At 34.2% G+C, this 19203-nt stretch overlaps 1 protein-coding gene across 2 annotated transcripts in view; it reads left to right on the top strand.

Annotated features, from left to right (window-relative positions):
- Window positions 1-6266: 6266 nt before the first annotated feature.
- Window positions 6267-19203, top strand: part of LOC136027136 (inositol 1,4,5-trisphosphate receptor-like) — a 206347-nt gene continuing 193410 nt past the window's right edge. For both annotated transcript variants that reach the window (XM_065704102.1, XM_065704101.1), the window contains exons 1-2: window positions 6267-6481; window positions 12842-12912. In XM_065704102.1, the coding sequence (XP_065560174.1) occupies window positions 6390-6481; window positions 12842-12912 (163 nt within the window). In that variant the 5' untranslated portion in view covers window positions 6267-6389. The remainder of the gene's footprint in view (window positions 6482-12841; window positions 12913-19203) is intronic.

Below are 19203 nucleotides of genomic sequence, written 5' to 3' on the forward strand. Positions count from 1 at the left end.
AAAGGTACCAAAACTAGCACAGAAAATTTACCGAAGACGAAAATATTTTACAATATCCCAATTTTTTCCGTGTTTCACGCCTCGCGTAACATGCGGAGGCACATTTCTATCACTTTCTTTCTTCAATCCTTTGAATTTCTTTCTCTTATACATTACTCCTGATAGTAGTTGAAGAAATTCTTCGGAGTAACATATATTTCCACCAACAAAACAAAAAGTTATTGTTTTTTGGCTATTTACGACCGTTTATAGCATCGCCCTGAAATTGGTCCCAAATGACGATTTTAGTACAAACCAGAGGCTCGAAATGGAATTTTAACCTTGTTTTCTTATAGAATATTGCCCAAAAGTATTTGATGGGGCAAGTTTTATATACTTTTCTTCAAATGTTAAGGTCCTTGATGAAAAATTAATTACACCTGGTCCAAGAGCTGACGAAGGTATTACGGCTTTATTTTCAGATAACTTTGAAAACTTTTTATGTAATCTTTCTCTGGAAAGGTGAAAGTCATGATTGAAATGATTTCTTGCTGTTTGTTGAATAAAACAAAAATCACTTGTACTCACCTTTTTTGATAGAATATTTTCCAGGAAAAGTTGATCTTTCGCTAATAAAGCTCTTTTTCTCCTTTTATCTTTAATTAGATGATTTAAAGTCTTGAAATGTAGACCTCGTTCGAACTTTATTCCTTTAAAAGTACCTAAGTGTAGATTGAATTTTATTGAAGGTATCAAAATCCTTTTCTTCTTACATTGATGAAGAAAATCTTATTGATTTATAACATTTGCGTGTTTCTTGTGGGTGTTAATATATTTAGACACCTCCTTGGTCATATTATCCCCATATACTCGACTTAGATAACTTAGAAGACCACACTGCCTCTCCATGACGAAAGTATAATAGTTTAAAATAGGGATGAAACCTTTTAATCGACAGTGAATAGGAAGTAGCAGAAAAGAAAGATGGTTTATTTGATTTCTAGGGACCAAGGTTTAAAGCAAATTTTCAGGAAAACAATAAAAAAAGATTAAATTAAAAAAAAATAATTCAAGAATAACTCCATAAACAGAGATACAGGTGAATTTGGATTGAACTCAATTTATGATAATTTACTGAGGTCAAGCAAAGTAAATCTCACCTCACCTAAGAGCTATGACCTCTGTCCACCTGATTTGTCAAATAAATCTAATGAACCGGAACCGAAAAGGTCAAGGAGATTTGCTTCCTCTGTTGCATTGAAAAAAATAAGAGCAATAAACTATATGTAGTTTTTTTATTGGGTATAGATTTTGCTTGTTTTATTGATGTCTTTTAGTTTTACCACTGATGATGAACACTGTATATATTGTGTTCGAAATATCCAGTTAAAATTCTATATATTTGTTCACCGTCGATTAAAAGTTTTCATCCCTATTTTGAACTGTTATTCTTTTCCATATCTTTCTCGTTTACCAAATTTAGAAACTGGACGAGTAGCGGGATAATGTTTAAGTTTGAGCGGTCAGGAGACATAGTGTCTTTGTGTCCGGTCTGTCTAGGTTTTTAGCCGACGAGTATTTTGAACTGAAAAACTTTTTCCTGATTTCGTTGCTCAGTTCTATCATGTATTCCGTACACATGGTTTTGAAGGCAGTTGCCGCTGATAATGAAACTTGGCTTTTGATAAGTATAATCTCTACACGACTGCCGCAGTAATCTTCTTTCATGTCTCAAAAGTAATGGGGGTCCCTGAGGTGTTGGGGTCAAAGGTGCTTTTGTCGTCTCCTCGTAGGTTTGTTCCGTAAAATGGTTGATAATCGCTTTATACAGCTCACTAGCTCGTCTGAACAATATGTAAATTTGAGTATCTTGTGACTGAAACAACCGATTAAGGTCAGTAACAAACAGTAGGATTTATGCGAGGAAAGCAAAAAAAGCTTTGAATTTAGGGGACAGCAATTTTTCGAGTATAGCTGTGGCTTTGTTTGGCTTGTTTTCTTCTTTAAAGCTTTCAGTCCGAAAGAAAAGTATCAAACAATCCCATTCAGCCTTTTTGAGGCTTCGGCCAACGTAATTGTAGAAGTCTTGACAGAATGCTTCTATGTCTTTAGGTAGCTTATGACTTACTGCACTGGCAAACAAATGGATGAAGTGACATGGTACACCCTAGAAAAATAGGTTTAGTAGATTCCGTGAAAGCTTTGTTTCCATACCACCTCGTCTCCCCATAATCACAGATGCATTATCTGATGCAAAATCAATCAGATTCTACTTAGGTACTCCAAGAAGAAAATTATAATTTATTTTCAACCCACTAAAATACAAGACAAGTTGGGCAAATAAAAGATAATGAAAGAAAAATAACAGAACTATACGAGAGATAAAACATATGCAATACACACATAACTCCACTAACGAAAGATTCTCTAAAAAATAACACAACTATAAAACGAAAAAAGGTGAAAACTAACGGTTGAATAAACGAATTAAGGGGTGGAAGGGGCCCAGAGAAAGAACATAATCCTTTTCCGATTTTGAGCCTACCTTCCGCAAAGAAGTAATAATGTCAGAAGCCCCGAAATAGCGAATTATTTTCTTGTTCCTATAAGACCGGAGTAGATAAAGCTTACAATAGCAGAAACATAGTATGCGCAATTCAGCCAGATCATTTTTATCAGGACAGGTGAAATACCAGGCAGGAAAAGTATTGAATGGTCACAAAAGCTACTATATAGCAATGCAAGCACTTTTCGAGAATAATGACCACAATTAGCCACTATTTTACAATAGCCCGCATCAAGTTTTTCTTTAACGTCCCACGCAATATTTGTCCTAAAAATAAACAAATTCAAACAAATATGAACGCCTAACTATCGCAAATCAGAGACAAAACGGACAGAGAAGTTAGACCAAGGAAGACAAATGGGAATTTACTCTGCGTTATAGGCTAGGTGCACTTATCATTATTAATTGACAGACCAACACTTTGGCAATGTTTTGAAATAGATGATACAGAATTCGAAGGCTAGATCTAGAACGGCTTAAAAGAAGTATACATGCAATTTAAGACACTTTTACCAAATTACAAAAAAAGATCGTGCATAATTTGGATAGCACATTGTAGATACAAGTATTGAAAAGAATCAGTGAAAGAACACCACCTTGACGCATTACGGAACGGAGTGGAATATTCCCTTAAAAATTAGACTGAAACTTTAACCGAACATGGGAATTATTATGCTAAAATTGAAGAACCCGAACGACAGAAACGTTGACTCCAGAACTGACAAGAGAAAACATAATTTGAGCATGAGAAACATTGTCAAAAGCTTTAGACAAGTCCAGGGCACAAAAATGGACCTCAGAGCCACTGGCTTGAGCCTTTAAAAGGACAGAAGTTAAAACTCGTTGATTATGCTGGCAACCAATATGCCAACTGAATCTAAACTGATTTTGACTGTTATCCATAATTTTTGTTACAAAAGGTAACAAATCATACTCAAAAACCTTGCAAAAACTACAGGCCACAGTTATGGTTCTATAGGAATCAACAATTTAAAGGATCTTTTCCTCGCTTTAGGACCGAGGTTACTGCACCACTTAGAAAGGAGTCAGGCACCAGAGAGGATGCCAAGCACATTTGGAAAAGCAGCTGTTAGTGGAACACTAAATCTCGCGACTCTGTTTGAAGGTAGGAGACAGCAATACAATCATGATCTACAGATTTCGAATTAAGTTGCATAATACTTTTAAGCACTTGTTCACATGATATTGGGATTCTATGCTACTGCTTCAGCTTCAAGGGAACTAAATCACTGAGGAAATACTAGAAACGAGAGTACACAGCCTAGTTAATGACAGTGAAAATACTAGAATAGTGCTTAATCCTAGAAGCCACAGGAATAACATCACTAGAAAGAGAAGGCTTTAGCTTAGAGGAACTGATCACTTGTCTCCGTTGAGAAGCAGTTTTGGGAAATTCAAAGCTATTATACTTTACACTACGCAGATACCGCTTGAATTCTTCTTCGGTCTCCTTTTAATATCAAAAACACGATCTGCATTTGGGTGACAGCAGGCGATCCAGATACGAAGCCAGAACTTTGATCTATTTTTAATGCCTTTTAATTCGGAGAAATCTTTCCAAATGGAACTATGAGTTTTTAAACGAACTCAGACACAAGGGACACAGTAGCTTCTGCTTGCTTCAAAGAGTCAACGATTTGAAGTTAATATGTGTTTAAAAGGGAGTGAGCATTTGGTAAATAGACACTAGTTTACAGCAAGCTGAACGGGACTTGAATACTTGAGAGGAGAGCAGCAAGGGTTGAAATATATAATGGAAGGCCAATTTTCCTCCATTCACCTTTATAACACCACTTCTTATCAAGGTTACTGCAAGTTATGGGCAACCGGGATAGTGACAAAAAATGGAGACGCTGAAGGATATCAGGAGATGGTCGAAATCACGTTCATCTTCATCCACATGTACATTCGAGGAAGTCACAGTAGCAGAGCATGCAAAAGGGTCAATGTTGTGCAGAGTTCAATTATTATGAATACATCTTTTGGTGCAATACAGAAATCAGCAGGTAAAGACTCTAAAATAAGTTCAGCGCGGCTTGACCTATTGCATAAATCACAGTTGAATCCGCCCATTAGAACCCATAATTTAAGCTCTTTTATGGAATTTCCAACTTTCCTTTGCCATATAGGAGGCTGATAGTATCGAATACACCATCCACTACCATCAATAAAAATATTACCATTAGCAGAAGTCTTTCGTCAGAGTCGTTCGAGGTTCACGACACGACTGCCTGTCCATGGATTATTCTTTATGGTTGATTGTGTATGGCTATGTTGTTTGACCCTTGTGATTGTATGGATGAGTAGGTTTAAGGCCTAATACAAGTGCTGATCTATATTAATTACTAATGTAGGAAAACAGTCTTCCTTTTCTCCTTCTGTTTTCCTTTTTTTTTTTTTTTTTTTTTTTTTTTTTTTTTACTGTTTTTATTGTTTGGTAAATGACGACTTATACTTGCTGATGACACGACTGCCTGTCCATGGATTATTCTTTATGGTTGATTGTGTATGGCTATGCTGTTTTGACCTATGTGACTGTATGGCTGAGTAAGGTTAAGGCCTCATTTAAGTGCTGATCTATATTAATCACTAATGTAGGAAAACAGTCTTCCTTTTCTCCTTCTGTTTTCCTTTTTTTTTTTTTTTTTTTTTTTTTTTTTTTTTACTGTTTTTATTGTTTGGTAAATGACGACTTATACTTGCTGATGACACGACTGCCTGTCCATGGATTATTCTTTATGGTTGATTGTGTATGGCTATGCTGTTTTGACCTATGTGACTGTATGGCTGAGTAAGGTTAAGGCCTCATTCAAGTGCTGATCTATATTAATCACTAATGTAGGAAAACAGTCTTCCTTTTCTCCTTCTGTCCTTTTTTTTTAATGTGTTAGTGCTGTTGCATTGGTGATTTCTCTTTTCATTATATATATATATATATATATATATATATATATATATATATATATATATATATATATATATATATATATATATATATATATATATATATATATATATATATGTCATAAACCTAAATCGGGGACTATTGACAAGGTAACATTATAAGAAAACAATTCTTACTTCGTAATAAGCAAATAATTTCTGCTTATTTTTTTTTAACCGATTCCTATATGCACCTCCCTAATTTGAAAATATCTACCTTAGTACAAATATTAATATCTACATTGGTTCTACTCTAGGATGAATGGATGAAAAACTGTTTATTTGCAAGTAAAATTAATCATTTTATGCAATTCTGCAAAATAAATATTTACTTACGTTTTGAAAACTTACTCTTAAAAATATTTACCTACATAATTGAATCTCTACTTACTTTTAATTTCTCTCTGAAGTCTCCTCTTTCCTTAATAAAAAGTATCAGTCGATAAGACTTGATACGCAGAAAAATGTTCTCTACCTTTCGAAGCCAGAAGTGTCTGTTTACGAAAAAAGAAAATAGATGACAGCTGACTGCTTGTGTGTCTATTGTTTTGACTATGCTGAACACATCGAGGTGAAATAAATTATTTATAGAAAATTATTTATAATGAAAAAATATGAACATCAGGACAAAAATACTGCATTGTACAATTACTCTGTAAAATGTATCATATTTTGTGGGATTGTGCTAAATTGGACATGTAGAGGTGAAATGTACCAAAATGGTACAATTGTACAATGCCGGGCTGTGCTGCTACCTAGTTTAAACAACGCTACTTTAAAAAGAAAAGAATACAAAACCCAAAATTTTGGGAATTAGAATCAAATGAAAGTAGCCTACTTAGCTCTTTAGTGGTTTATTTCTTTTAGATGCAACTGAATTATGAGTGACTCAAAAAATGAGCTGCTTCATATGGGGGATATAGTCACCCTCTATGCCGATTCAGCTGAGACTGGTTTCCTGAGCACTCTTGGGTGAGTTTTACACATAGGCTAGGATTTTGCCTAGTCAAAAGAGAGTTCTCTGACTTTCTATCTTTTCTCAATGAGCTTACAAAATATTTTTGTTATTTCCCTAGAGAGCTAATTGGAGAGAAAGAAGCATGTTGAGAGAATAATTCTTACTTCTTAATCTATACAGGGTAAAAAACCAGGGTAAAATTCTAGTTTATTTACTTCTTGCTATCTTGCAAAGGGGTTAGGTTAGGGAAATGAAACTTTCAGGATGTAAAAATAACATATCAAGTGATTATATATATATCAATGAATGGCTAAAAATCAAGCTCTCTGTCAATAGGGTTTCTATTAAAATTAATTAAGATCAAACACTTCCTGAATTGGTATATATAGGGGCGGGGTTAAAGTTCATTTCTGATGCAAATGCTTGTTAAAGAACTCAGAATGCTAGGTAGTTAATGGTGTAAGATTCTAAGAAGTAATTTTTATCTGTCTAGCTTGATATTTGATCTTGATATTAAGTATAGCCTAGTTGGATATTGTTTTTGCTGGTAAAATACTAGTTCATTTACTTCTTGCTATCTCAGAAAGGGTTTAGGTTAGGAAAATGAAACTTTCAGGGATGAATCTACAGATTAAAGTATGTCCCAGGAAGGTATTTTGAAGCAACTACCTCCACTTTCTCCTTCTAGAGGGCCCTGACCTTTGATGACCTTTAAAAATATGTGTGTTATAAAAGTGAAACCTTGCAAAATAGATCTACTGCTTAAATGATGTACAACAAAATTGTTTTCAGCTTCATAACTTTGCTCAATTCCATTTTATAATGTTTTAAAGATATGCAAATACACATCCTAAATTTTGAAAAAAAACATTGATGTGGCTCAAAATTCTACTCAAATAACAGGAATTGCATTTTCAGAACTAAAGGCAGAGAAAAGCAACTAGTAACTGAAAATTAAGGTAAAATGTTGTCATGTAGACAAATTTCAGGGCCCTGTAGAGGGAGAAGGAGTAGAGGTGTGTACTCAAAATACCTTCCCAGGACATACTTTAGCCTGTAGACCCATCCCTGAAAGTTTCATTTTCCTAACCTAAACCCTTTCTGAGATAGCAAGAAGTCAATTAACTAGAATTTTACCTTTTTGCTTTCTATAGAATATAAATTTTTAAGAATTTATGTTGGGCAGATTCCAAATTTTAGCTTACTAGCCAGATATAGCCTAATAAAGCATAAGAGCTAACTCAGCCTCTCTAACTAGGTGGATAACATTTATCTTAATGCCTTTGATATTATCCAAATAGAATTTAATTATCTGCCTAGTTGGATGCTATAAGATTGGCTAGCATAAACTTTTATCCACCTAGTTTAATGTTGATGACATGCATAAGTGACATAATGATTTGGGTATTTATATATTATAACTAATTTGCTTAGATAATTTACTTTTCTGCTTAGTTGGATATATATGAAAAGGGCTAAAACAAAGCCTTATTAACCTTGTTGGATGTTCATATTATACCTAAGAGAAATAGTTATCTAGCTTGTTGGATAGTATCACCATGTTATTTAGTCAAGTTACTTACCCTCCTAGGCTAGTTGGATAATAAAAGACATTTTAGGACAAAGTTTTATCCACCTAAGTAGACATTTGTGCAATGACTAACTGAAATTAAGCCACGGACCAAACTGGTCCGTGGCTTAAATAATGTCCCTTACCAGGATCGCCTAGGATCTTTGAGACTTCCAACCCTCACCTATCGAAGATATAGAGGAGATGTGATCATGGCACGCAAAATTTTCAAATCCGGTCACCTGAACCAGATCTTCACCCCCTCTTTGGCTAACAATTCAAGAGGTCACAGTCTTAAGCTTCACCTGCCTGGATGTCGGAGAAGGGAACGACGTGGTTTCTTTTCCATTCGGGTGGTCCCCCTCTGGAATAGCCTATCCGAGTCTACCATCCAAGCTGAGACACCCCACTCCTTCAAGGCTGGAGTCGACAGGGACTGGGAGAGGGCCGAGTGGAGGCTGGACTGGGAAGCTAAGCCAACATAATTACATCACTCACCACCAGCAAGAACTACAGGAGGATCTACCACCTTATCTCGCTGGCAAATGCGATTTAAGGTAAGGTAATTTAAGGTAAATAATTATTTGGGTAGTTGGATATTATAAATAATTTGCTTAGAAAATCTACTTATTTGCCTAGTTGGATAAATATCAGAGGGGCTAAGGTACAGCATTATCCAACTAGTTGGATGTTTATGCTACACACGAGAGAAATAATTATCTCGCTACTCAGATATTATCACCAAATTACTTAGAGAAGTTACTTAGCTACCTAGTTGGATAACAAATGAATGAATAAATTAATGTTCTTTATTACCCATCTATAAACAAAAAAAGAAAACAATAGAGTACAATAAAAGAAAGGAAAACAAAACAAACATGTCATAAAGATATACACAAAATATTAATAATACCAAATCTAAAATAGTATGCCCTTCCATGGGTGAGAAGAGGACTGGTTATTCATTTTCTAAAACTGTTCATTCCTGGCCTGAACCAGTTCCACCACACCAAAATGGTTAACTATATACCTATTCTTGAACCACCAAGGGGCCTGAAGCACAAACTTTATGTACTTAAAATAGTATTTTCACAACACTCACCCATCAGATTCAGTAAAAATGTCATCAAATATAGACTACAAAGGAGAGCCACACTATTATATATTTGAGAAAGGGCTTTGTGTTCCAGATTAAGCTGCAATGTAACAACACTAGCATAAGCAGTTCTAAGTTTGCATTCAGTATTCCAAACCAAAAGCTTTTGTATATTCTTAATCAAAGACCCAATCAGGAAACCTAAATATGTTAGTACAGTGGTCAGTGCCTCCTCACTATCACCTAGACTGACACTATTGGGCACATAACTACTGTGTAAATTAAAGAAGAGGACTTGAGACTTTGCAGTATTCATATTTAGTCCTATTTGTAGATATCTACCATATAGGTTATGAAAACTCAGTTGAAGACTAGCTATTAACTGACACAGATTTAACAGATTGTCTGGGTAACAAAGCACTGTTGTATCCATCCCTTTTGAAATGCAACTAATTGGTAGGCCAATCTGCACAGGATGAGATGCATTGTTGTGGATAATTGGTGATGTGATTGCTCCTTGCTTTATTCCAACAAATACAGGGAGCTCACTTTACAAAAGTACATTTTCCAACTTCAAACAAACTTTTAGATGCCTATACATATAATATAATGGTTAAAATTACATAAAGAATAACACCATGGCTGTGCAACCATGCACCATGGCAAAATATAATACATGATAGAACAAAGTATTATCCACCTAGTTAGATATTCATGCATTGCCTAATTGAGGCAATAAGGAACTAGGCAGGTAAGAAACTTCACTAAGTAATTTGGTGATATTATCCTACTACCTAAATAATTATTTCTCTCATGTGTAGCATGAAAATCCAACCAGGTGGATAATGCTTTATCTTAGCCCTTCTGATATATATCCAACTAGTGAGATAAGTAGATTCCCTTAGCAAGTTAGTTATAATATCCAACTATCCAAATAATTATTCCACTTATGCATTGCATGAAAATTTATCTAGGTTAATATTACTTTGTACTAACCTGTCTTTTCTCATCCAACTAGGCAGGTAAGTAACTTCTCTAAGTAATTGGATGATAATATTTGACTAGCAAGATAATTATTTATCTTATGTGTTGCATGAGCATCCAACTAGATAAATAATGCTTTATCTTTGCCCTTATGATATAGATCCAACTAGGCAGGTAAGTAAATTCTCAAAACAAATTAGTTGTAATATCTGACTAGCCAAATAATTATTTCACTTAGGCATGGCATGAACATCTAACTAGGTGGATAATACTTAGGAGAGATTTAATAAGAAGCTGTAATCATTCTTGAAAAGAAAGTAAAAATTTACATTATCTTAGCCTGTCTTATATCATCCAACTAGGCAGATAATTAAATTCTAGTTGGATAAATATCAGAAGCATTAAGATAAAGTGTTATCCACCTAGTTAAAGAGCTTAGTTAGCTCTTATACTTTATTTTATCTGGCAAGTAAGCTAAAATCTGCCCAATGAAAATTCTTAAAAATTTATATTCTATAGAATGGAATGCAAAAATGATATCCAACTACACTTAGTATCAAGATAAAATATTAAGCTAGATAGATAATAATTATTTCTTAGATTCTTACACTTGTAACTACCTAGTTGGATAAGGATTAAACTGAGGTCACAGCATGAACATTGAACTAGGTGGAATATGCTTTGTCTTAGCCCTTCTGATTAATATTCAACATGGCAATATTCAAATTATATCTTTCCTATCTATCCTCCTAATGTGCCTTTGTTGTTTTAACATGTGTACCTGTAAATTGAATCAACTGTGACAAAACAAAAAAAGGAACAACAAGTTACAGGTGTCAGAATGTATTGAAAATATCTAATTTGGGGTATATATTTGCACATTAGGGGGAGGAGTTGGCAGGAAAGTATATCAAGGCTGTCTGCAAAATGTATTAACTATGATTATTCTGCATGTTATGAAATAAGAATTGTTTTCTTAACATGTTTGTTTCCTTTTCTCCAGTTAGTTCTCTAGACAAATACCTAGTGTCCAATTCTATAATAATATTTGGTTAAGCTGCAGAATGATGAGTCTAAAGAAGGAGATATGCTTGGAAAAAGAGATACATTTTAGGTTGCTAATTTTATGCTTTTTTAAGATTAAAGTCAAATTTATGATGATTTATTTCCAGCCTTCTTATGATTCCATATTGGCTGTAGCCTTAGATCAACAATACTTAAATGCCCATTAGAACCCAAATCCATAAATACTTCAACACCCATGAGCTCACTGCTCCCAACTTGAAAGATAGAAACATACCCAAAGGCCTGCCCAAGCCTCATACCCGTATGCATACAAACCTACCACTGTTTCAATTAATAATACTAATTATCTAAGTTAGCATTAGGATATAGGTAATCTAACTAAAAAAAATAAAACATATTTACTTCTATTTTGGAGGGGAAAATTTGGGGTAGTTTATGTTAATGACCTACAAATAAGGTAAACATAGTATTTGATGCTTTGTTATGCTCTTTCTGATTATAATAGTTGCTTTAACCTTATAAATTCAATGTTAATCCTGTTACAGACCTTCAAAAGATGATATCTTTGCTCTAATTTTTGGCTGTATACAATGGTTAGAAATAACAATTCTTACTTCATTATGTACAGAATCTACAGATTAATTGTATTTAACACATTTTCAAATGCAACTCTGCTATAATTTACTTATTTTTTCCTTTTTTTGATTATGTCCCAATGCTCTAGCTTCCTTGTTGTTCAGAGCTGATGGGGGGGGGGGGGCTTTAGGTTTTCAATAATGCTTATTATACTGCTGTAGTTTTCATTTGATATGATTTTTATTTTGGTCTTACACCATTTTAAGAGTTTTAAGGTTATCTAAATTCCCATAGATTTATTTTTCTCATAAAGTTTTACAATTAAGATTAATTGAATTCATAGTTTCCATTCTTGAATGAACTTTAAATGACATTTTTTTTCTCACTTAACAGTTTTTTTCAATAATGTATTTAAATGCTTGGTTACTAAGGGTTTGTTCCATACTAGATTGCTCCTAGTAAGGCAACCATGACACAGACAGTTTTTGGTCATTGGGATTTGATGATGGTTGAGACTTGGCAATGATTGGCTGTCTGCAGTCTAGGAAAACTTGTTTTTTATTATTTAAACTTAAAGAAAATTACCATTAAATCCTAGCCTATTAGACACAATTCTTGCCTTACATTGATGATTGAATTAAATTGTATTTGTCAGTGATAAGAATGAATCCTTTTGATCATATATGTTTGTTATCTACTATTTCTGACAATTATGGTATATTCCCTCTGAAACTAGCCGTTTTGTGACAAGCCTGTAGCTGTAACTTGTACCAAAAGGTTATGATACTCATATCACTAGATTCATGAGTCTCAGGTTTATCCATTCACGAAACCAGAATTATGATGTTACTTATATTTTTTGCAGAATTTCTTCTCAGGTATGGTGTAATGGTAAAATTTTCATCTTTTGTTTAAACAGGAAAACACTACAAGATTACAAAAATAATGTAGCATAATTTACAGAGGGAAGATGAATTCAATTAATATTGCTTTTTCTTCTCATACTTGTTGTTTTGCATCCATATTTTCTTGTGGATAATTTACTTTCTATAGCTTTCTGTTGTTTCTGTTATTACAGTTGATTTATCCAAGTTTTGCTAACTATGTGTATTTTTCTTCTAGTCTTGTTGATGATCGATGTGTTGTTGAACCCAAGGGTGGTGACTTGACTACTCCTCCTGCCAAATTTAGAGGTGAGCCCTTTCTTTATTGGAAAATTGTGTAAAGATAGACAGTTGAAAATAAGTCTGAATTTAGATTCCAAATTAACATAACTACAGGCAGTTATGTTCCTTGGGGCAGGATGGGCAATGCAGGTGTCTCTCCCAGAAGGGACAGGTGCCAGATCCGAACTTCTGGCTCTCTTGACTTGTATTTTAGGGTAAAAGAGACGTGGGGAGAGGAGATATATTCAAGAGCTGGGTTATCTAGGAATGATAATAAATTGATAATTTCTTGTAGAGGTAGTTTTATACCACTTAGCCAAAGAAGAAAAAGATATTTGGGAAAGTTTAGAATGGAGAATAGTCCTTACAGTTGCCCAACATGTAGAGAGTGGGAGGAAAACTTGTTGCATTTTCTGGGGAAGTGTGAAGGGTTAAAGGATTTGAGGAAGGAGATTTTTGGAGTGGATTAGGGGGAGCTTAGGTGGAAAAATTGTTGGGAAATGGGTGTTTTATTAGTATCATGGAACACCATATTATATTTTGATTTAGTTTTGCACCTCCTCAAGTTCGCCTGAAAAAAAATAATACCCTGTTCTGCTCTTAAGATAGAGTATCTTTGTTATTTTGACAACCTGGATTCACATAAACCCTTTTAAGTTTGTTTAATAGTAAGAGCAAAAGTAGCAATAGTAAGACCGGAAATTTGGGAAACAATCAGAAATCTGCTAAAAAACAAGCTTTTTTTTTACAAATGAAAGTGAGGAGAATTTTTGGGAGTTTTCTATGAGGATGGCATTGTCCAAGGGAAATGTGCCAAAGAAATATACACAGGAGGAAGTTTCATGATGGAATTGGCTACAGGTTTCCTGGCTTTTTTTTCAAAAAGACAAAAAAATTAAATGAAAAAAAGTTTTTCTACTGAAAGTGAGGAGCAACATTAAAATTTTAAATGAACTGAAACTGTTTTGTAAATGATAAGGTGTTACCTCTCCTCAATCCCCTAAACTTTGCTTTAAAGCTTATCTTTTTGTCCTATTTCTTCAAAAACGATCTCCTGGAAGAAGCCGTTGAATTGGAATAAGAAAGTATTGTAAAGTACCGTATTAAAAAGCTTTAGCGTAATTGGCGAGGGATTGAGGAGAGGCCAGTCCCTCTAATAAATGCAATAATTTCTGTTCGTGCTAAGTTTTGATTAAATAAAAAAAAGTAGTTTTTTTAACTGAAAGTAAGGAGCGACATTAAAACTTAAAACGAACAGAAATTACTCCGTGTATGAAAGGGGCTGTTCCCTTCTCAACGTCCCGCTCTATATGCTAAAGTTTGACTCTTTCTCTCAATTCTACTTTATTAAACAGTAAAAAACTTTAGCGTAAAGAGCAGGGCGTTGAGAAGGGAACAGCCCCTTTCATACACGGAGTAATTTCTGTTCGTTTTAAGTTTTAATGTCGCTAACATTAAAACTTAAAACGAACAGAAATTACTCTGTGTATGAAAGGGGCTGTTCCCTTCTCAACATCCTGCTCTATACGCTAAAGTTTGACTCTTTCTCTCAATTCTACTGTATTAAACAGTATTAAACTTTAGCGTAAAGAGCAGGGCGTTGAGAAGGGAACAGCCCCTTTCATACACGGAGTAATTTCTGTTCGTTTAATGTCGCTTCTTACTTTCAGTTAAAAAAACTTGTTTTTTTATTTAATTTCTGAACGTTTTTGAACTAATGCATGTTTTGATTTTGGCTCTCCACAGATGAATAATTAAAACAAAATTTGCTAAAACGCAATTAATAAATACTAAAACGCAATTACCTGAGATTCACCTTTTTTCTCCAATGGTGTCTCAAAAGCAACCTAAAAAAGTAAATACAATTACTCAAGTAATAATAACGCTTGCTCTGAAATAGAAAAACTTACTTATTTAAGATGTAACATTTTCCTTTAATGACGCCCCGGAAAAGAACTTATAAAATAAAGATAATCAGACACCAAAGAAAGTTATTTTCAAATAATAAATCTTACTTGCCTGAGGATCAATTTTTCTTTCAAAGGTGTCTCAAAACATAGGCTACAAAAAAATAATGTTAGTCAAGTATTAAAAACTATTTTAAGTTAATTAAGAAAACTTTCCGAAAAAGAAGTTTTTCAAAGAAAAGTCAAGAGCCATATCAAACGTAAGAACAGAGAAATGAATTCTTATAATAATTCAAACTCAAAATGACCAGAAATTACTATGAAATAGTAATTGAAACCCAAAATGAACAGGAATTAAATAAAAAAAAATCATACAACAGGTACTAATATAAATGGATGAATATATCTTGAAACAAGTGGAACTTAAATTAAATATTTAAATCAAACTAAAAACGAAAAAAAAATCACTACAAGCGAGAGTTTGGCAACTAACCCCTTCCCCCTCCCCTAACTGTAAAAGCCGATTGCATCCTTTGCGTTTTATTGAAGACTATGTATCTTGAACAGTTCTTTGAAAAAAGTAATAAAATTGAACTCACTATTTGGTATATAATGATATTAATTGCCGAAAGCTCAATAATTTAAGATTTTATTTCACTACTATTCAAGATTGTATTTTCAAATATGATTGTTGTAAATACAAAAGAATTTTATTTTTTTATTTTTATAATCCGTTTTGTAAAGAGTTAATTTTTATTCGATTTTATTTCCAAAGTTTCAAGTTTTTCAACATTCTCAGTTTCAACATCAAAGTAACAAAATATCAAGGTGATGTTTCTTTCAGTATTAAAGTTTCAAAGTTCAGCATCCCCCTCAGCATTCTCTGAAAGCAGTCACAAATAGATCTAGACGTTGAAATTTTAAGTTAATATGATTACTAGTTCCTCAGATATTGTATATACGCCTTTCTGATAACTTGGATACATATAAAGTCTTTTGATTTAGCTCAACATCTCCCAAACATTTGCCTTAATACCCTTAGACTTTTCGGACACATCCAGAATCAAGCATTCCACCCTTTCCTAGTCATAAATCCTGCATGTAAAAGATGGTTGAATTGCAAAATTTACATTCCTTTCCCTGGGGCTGTGGAGGTATGGCATTCCCAGAAGCATAGCTATTAAACATTGTGATTATTTTGAATAAAATGGATTTTTAAGATATCTATCAGTATTAGGGGAGCATCTAAAAGGAGAAGGGGAGGGGTTGCCCTTCATTTATTTTTCAACATCTTTCAATACGCCTTTAAAGCTTTAACTTAATACCCTTAGCCGTTCCTTAGATATTGCTGCTGTGTCTTTTTAAAATTGCTTCTGCATATAGTTTGCTTTGATTTTGTCTAACATTCGCCTTAGTATTTTCTAAATGTTTCACCTTAATATTTGTAGTCTTTTTGGGAGACTCAGGATCAAACGTGTCTTCTTTTCCCAATATTCAGCCTTGTATATAAGCAATGGACAGAAAAAAATTTATAACACTTGCCATTGTGACTGTGTCTCCCTCCCCGATGTATTGTTATTTGACTTTTTGACTGTTTGGAACAGGATGACTTATTCCAAAATTTTGATCAGATATCTTTGGTGGGAGGGCAGTTTAAAAGGGAATGGAAGGGGAACTGTTTGCCCTCCGACTACTTTTTAACATCCTCGTCAACATGCCCTGAAAGTTTAAACTTAGTACCCTCAGCTGTTCTTGCAATATTGCATACACACCTTTTTGATAAGCAGGATGCATATATTATGCTAAGATTTAGTTTAACATACCCTTCAACCTTCCCCAAAGTTTCACCTTAATACTCTTAGCTTTTTCGAATACATATAGAATAAAAAAAACCCCTCCCTTTCTTAATATTTAATTAAAAAAAAAATCCACAAAACAGGTTTTTCAAAGAAAAGTAAAGAGCTCCATTAAGTCAAGAATGAGCAGAAATAAAGTAAAAATCTTCAAAGCATAAAACTACCCCAAATCACTATCAATGAATAAATGAAACTTGACACGAATAGAAATTACAAGAAATAGCTGAGTTAAACTCAAAACGAACAAAAATTAACACGAGTAGGGCTGATAACCCCCATGGTTTCTTAAGACCAGAACATAATTTGCGCTTTAGGGAAAAAAATGACCGTGTATTGTCAGTTTAATTGACAGATAATGATATTTATTCCTTAAAGTTTTGGTAATTTTTTTTGGAAAGTAGAAAAGTGAAAACATTTACAACGTATTTTTCTTCTTGGAAAGTAAAGTTCAAACATGCATACCTTCTCAATAACATATATTAGGTGTAAACAATGAACGAATGGCCAATTTACAGCCCTTGTCCTAAGGAGTGTAGGGAAGTTGACATCCCAAAAGACATATTTACGGGACCTTTTAACAAAGCTAAACAAAATAGCTCTCTTAAAATTTCGATCGTATATGTTCGTATATGTGGGAATGATAGGCTTGGGTGGAGGGAGATGATTGCCCTCCATTACCTTTTGACTCTCTAAAAGGGTTTCTAATCAAATGAGTTCCATCCGGTCCAAAGTTTATACGACAACTCGTTCCACAAAAATCTTATATGCACTGGGCATAACTTACAACCCTTGTCAATGGATTCTGGGGGATTGTGTCCACCCTTTAGACGCTGTTATATGATTTTTGGACTATTGGTTACAAACTGGCTATCTCACAATTTCAATTGAATGCGTTTTGGGAAAAGAGGATGTCAGGGAGAGAGAATAGTCGCTCTCTATTATTTTTAACTCTTAAAAAGGAACTAGAAATACACCCTTTCCATATAAGCCTTATGTGCCCCTGGGACATAACTTACAACCCTTACCCCCAGACTCTGGGGGACTCTGTCCGCCTCAAAGGCCTTATTATATTATCTTAGGACTATTTTTGAACAAATGGCTATCTCTAAATTTTATTGGATGCATTTGTGGAAAACACGGCATAGGGCGGAGGGGGAAGCAGGTGTCCCCGATCATTTTGACCCTTAGAAGGGGAATTAGAACATCATATTTCCAATTTAATTGACCTTCTCCGAGTGTACACGACCATCATTTCCATAAATACCGTATATGCCCTTGGGACATGCTGAAGACTGTGGGAGGGGTGTTGTCATCCTCAAAGACATAGTTTCCAACTACTCTGAACAAAATTACGATCACAAAATTTTGATTAGATGTGTTTTGAGAATTGATGGGTGTAGAGGGGTGGCTTGTTGCCCTCCAATCAATTTTGACTATTAAAAAAGGTCCTTTCAATTTCCAATCGAATGAGCTTCTTTTGAAGTTTTTATGACAACAAGTGGCCATCACAAAATTTCTGTCAGAAATATGAGGTGTGCGTGTGGAGGGGAAGGGGAGGGGGTTATCCGTCCTCCGATCACCTTGGATCTTAAAAAGTATACCAGATCCAGATTACCAATCCAGTGAGCCCTCTCCAAAGTTTATACGACCACCCTTTCTAAAAAACTTTATGTTTTAATTAAACTTTTAATTAAAATTTGTAAAACTTACAACCCTTGTAAGCAACAAGGTTGTAAGCAACAAGGTTGTAAGCAACCCTATAGCTTATAACCCTTTCTCTGAGGGCTGTTGGGGGGGAGGGGTTGTCATCTTCAAAGACAATATTTCTGGATCTTTTTTTTACTACGCTGAACAAAATGGTTATCAAAAAATTTTGATTGGAGATGTTTGGGTAATGGTGGCCATGGGAGAGTGTCAGCTGCCCTCTAGTCACTTTCGATTATGAAAAGGGGCCCTGGCCCCCTTCAGTTTCCAATTGAATGAGCTCTGAAGTTTCTACGACATTAAATTTTTTCATCTTAAAATTTCTATCGGATGCATTTCAGGAAAATATAAGATGTGGAGAGTGGGGGAGGGGTATCCACCCTCCGATCACTTTGAATCTTAAAAAAGGTATAGAACTTCAGATTACCAATCCAATGAGCCCTTTTTGAAGTTTATACGACCACCCATTTCTTTAAGTACTTTATATGCCCCTTGGGCATTTATCAGTTATTATTCTTCTTCTAGAACAAACTCATCGTGTCTTGTGTTTTTTAAACAAAAATATCTGTTTTGCGTTCACTTTCCCGTTGAAGAATCAAAAGCCATTCTAGTCCTTGTATCCTGCGACATTAAACGATAGAATACTTTAAAATGTTTTTACTTTTTAGACTTAAACAAATAAAAAAATATTAAAACTTTAAGGAAAATATATCAGTATTTGTATACTAAACTGATAATCCACAATCATTTTTTTTTTCAGTAAATTGCAAATTATGTTCTGGTCTTGAGAAGGTATAGGGGTTGTCAAAGACATAATTTCCAGACCTTTCAACTACGTTGAACAAAAGGGC

The sequence above is a fragment of the Artemia franciscana genome, chromosome 5 (genome assembly GCF_032884065.1).
Source record: "Artemia franciscana chromosome 5, ASM3288406v1, whole genome shotgun sequence".
Lineage (NCBI taxonomy): Eukaryota > Metazoa > Arthropoda > Branchiopoda > Anostraca > Artemiidae > Artemia > Artemia franciscana.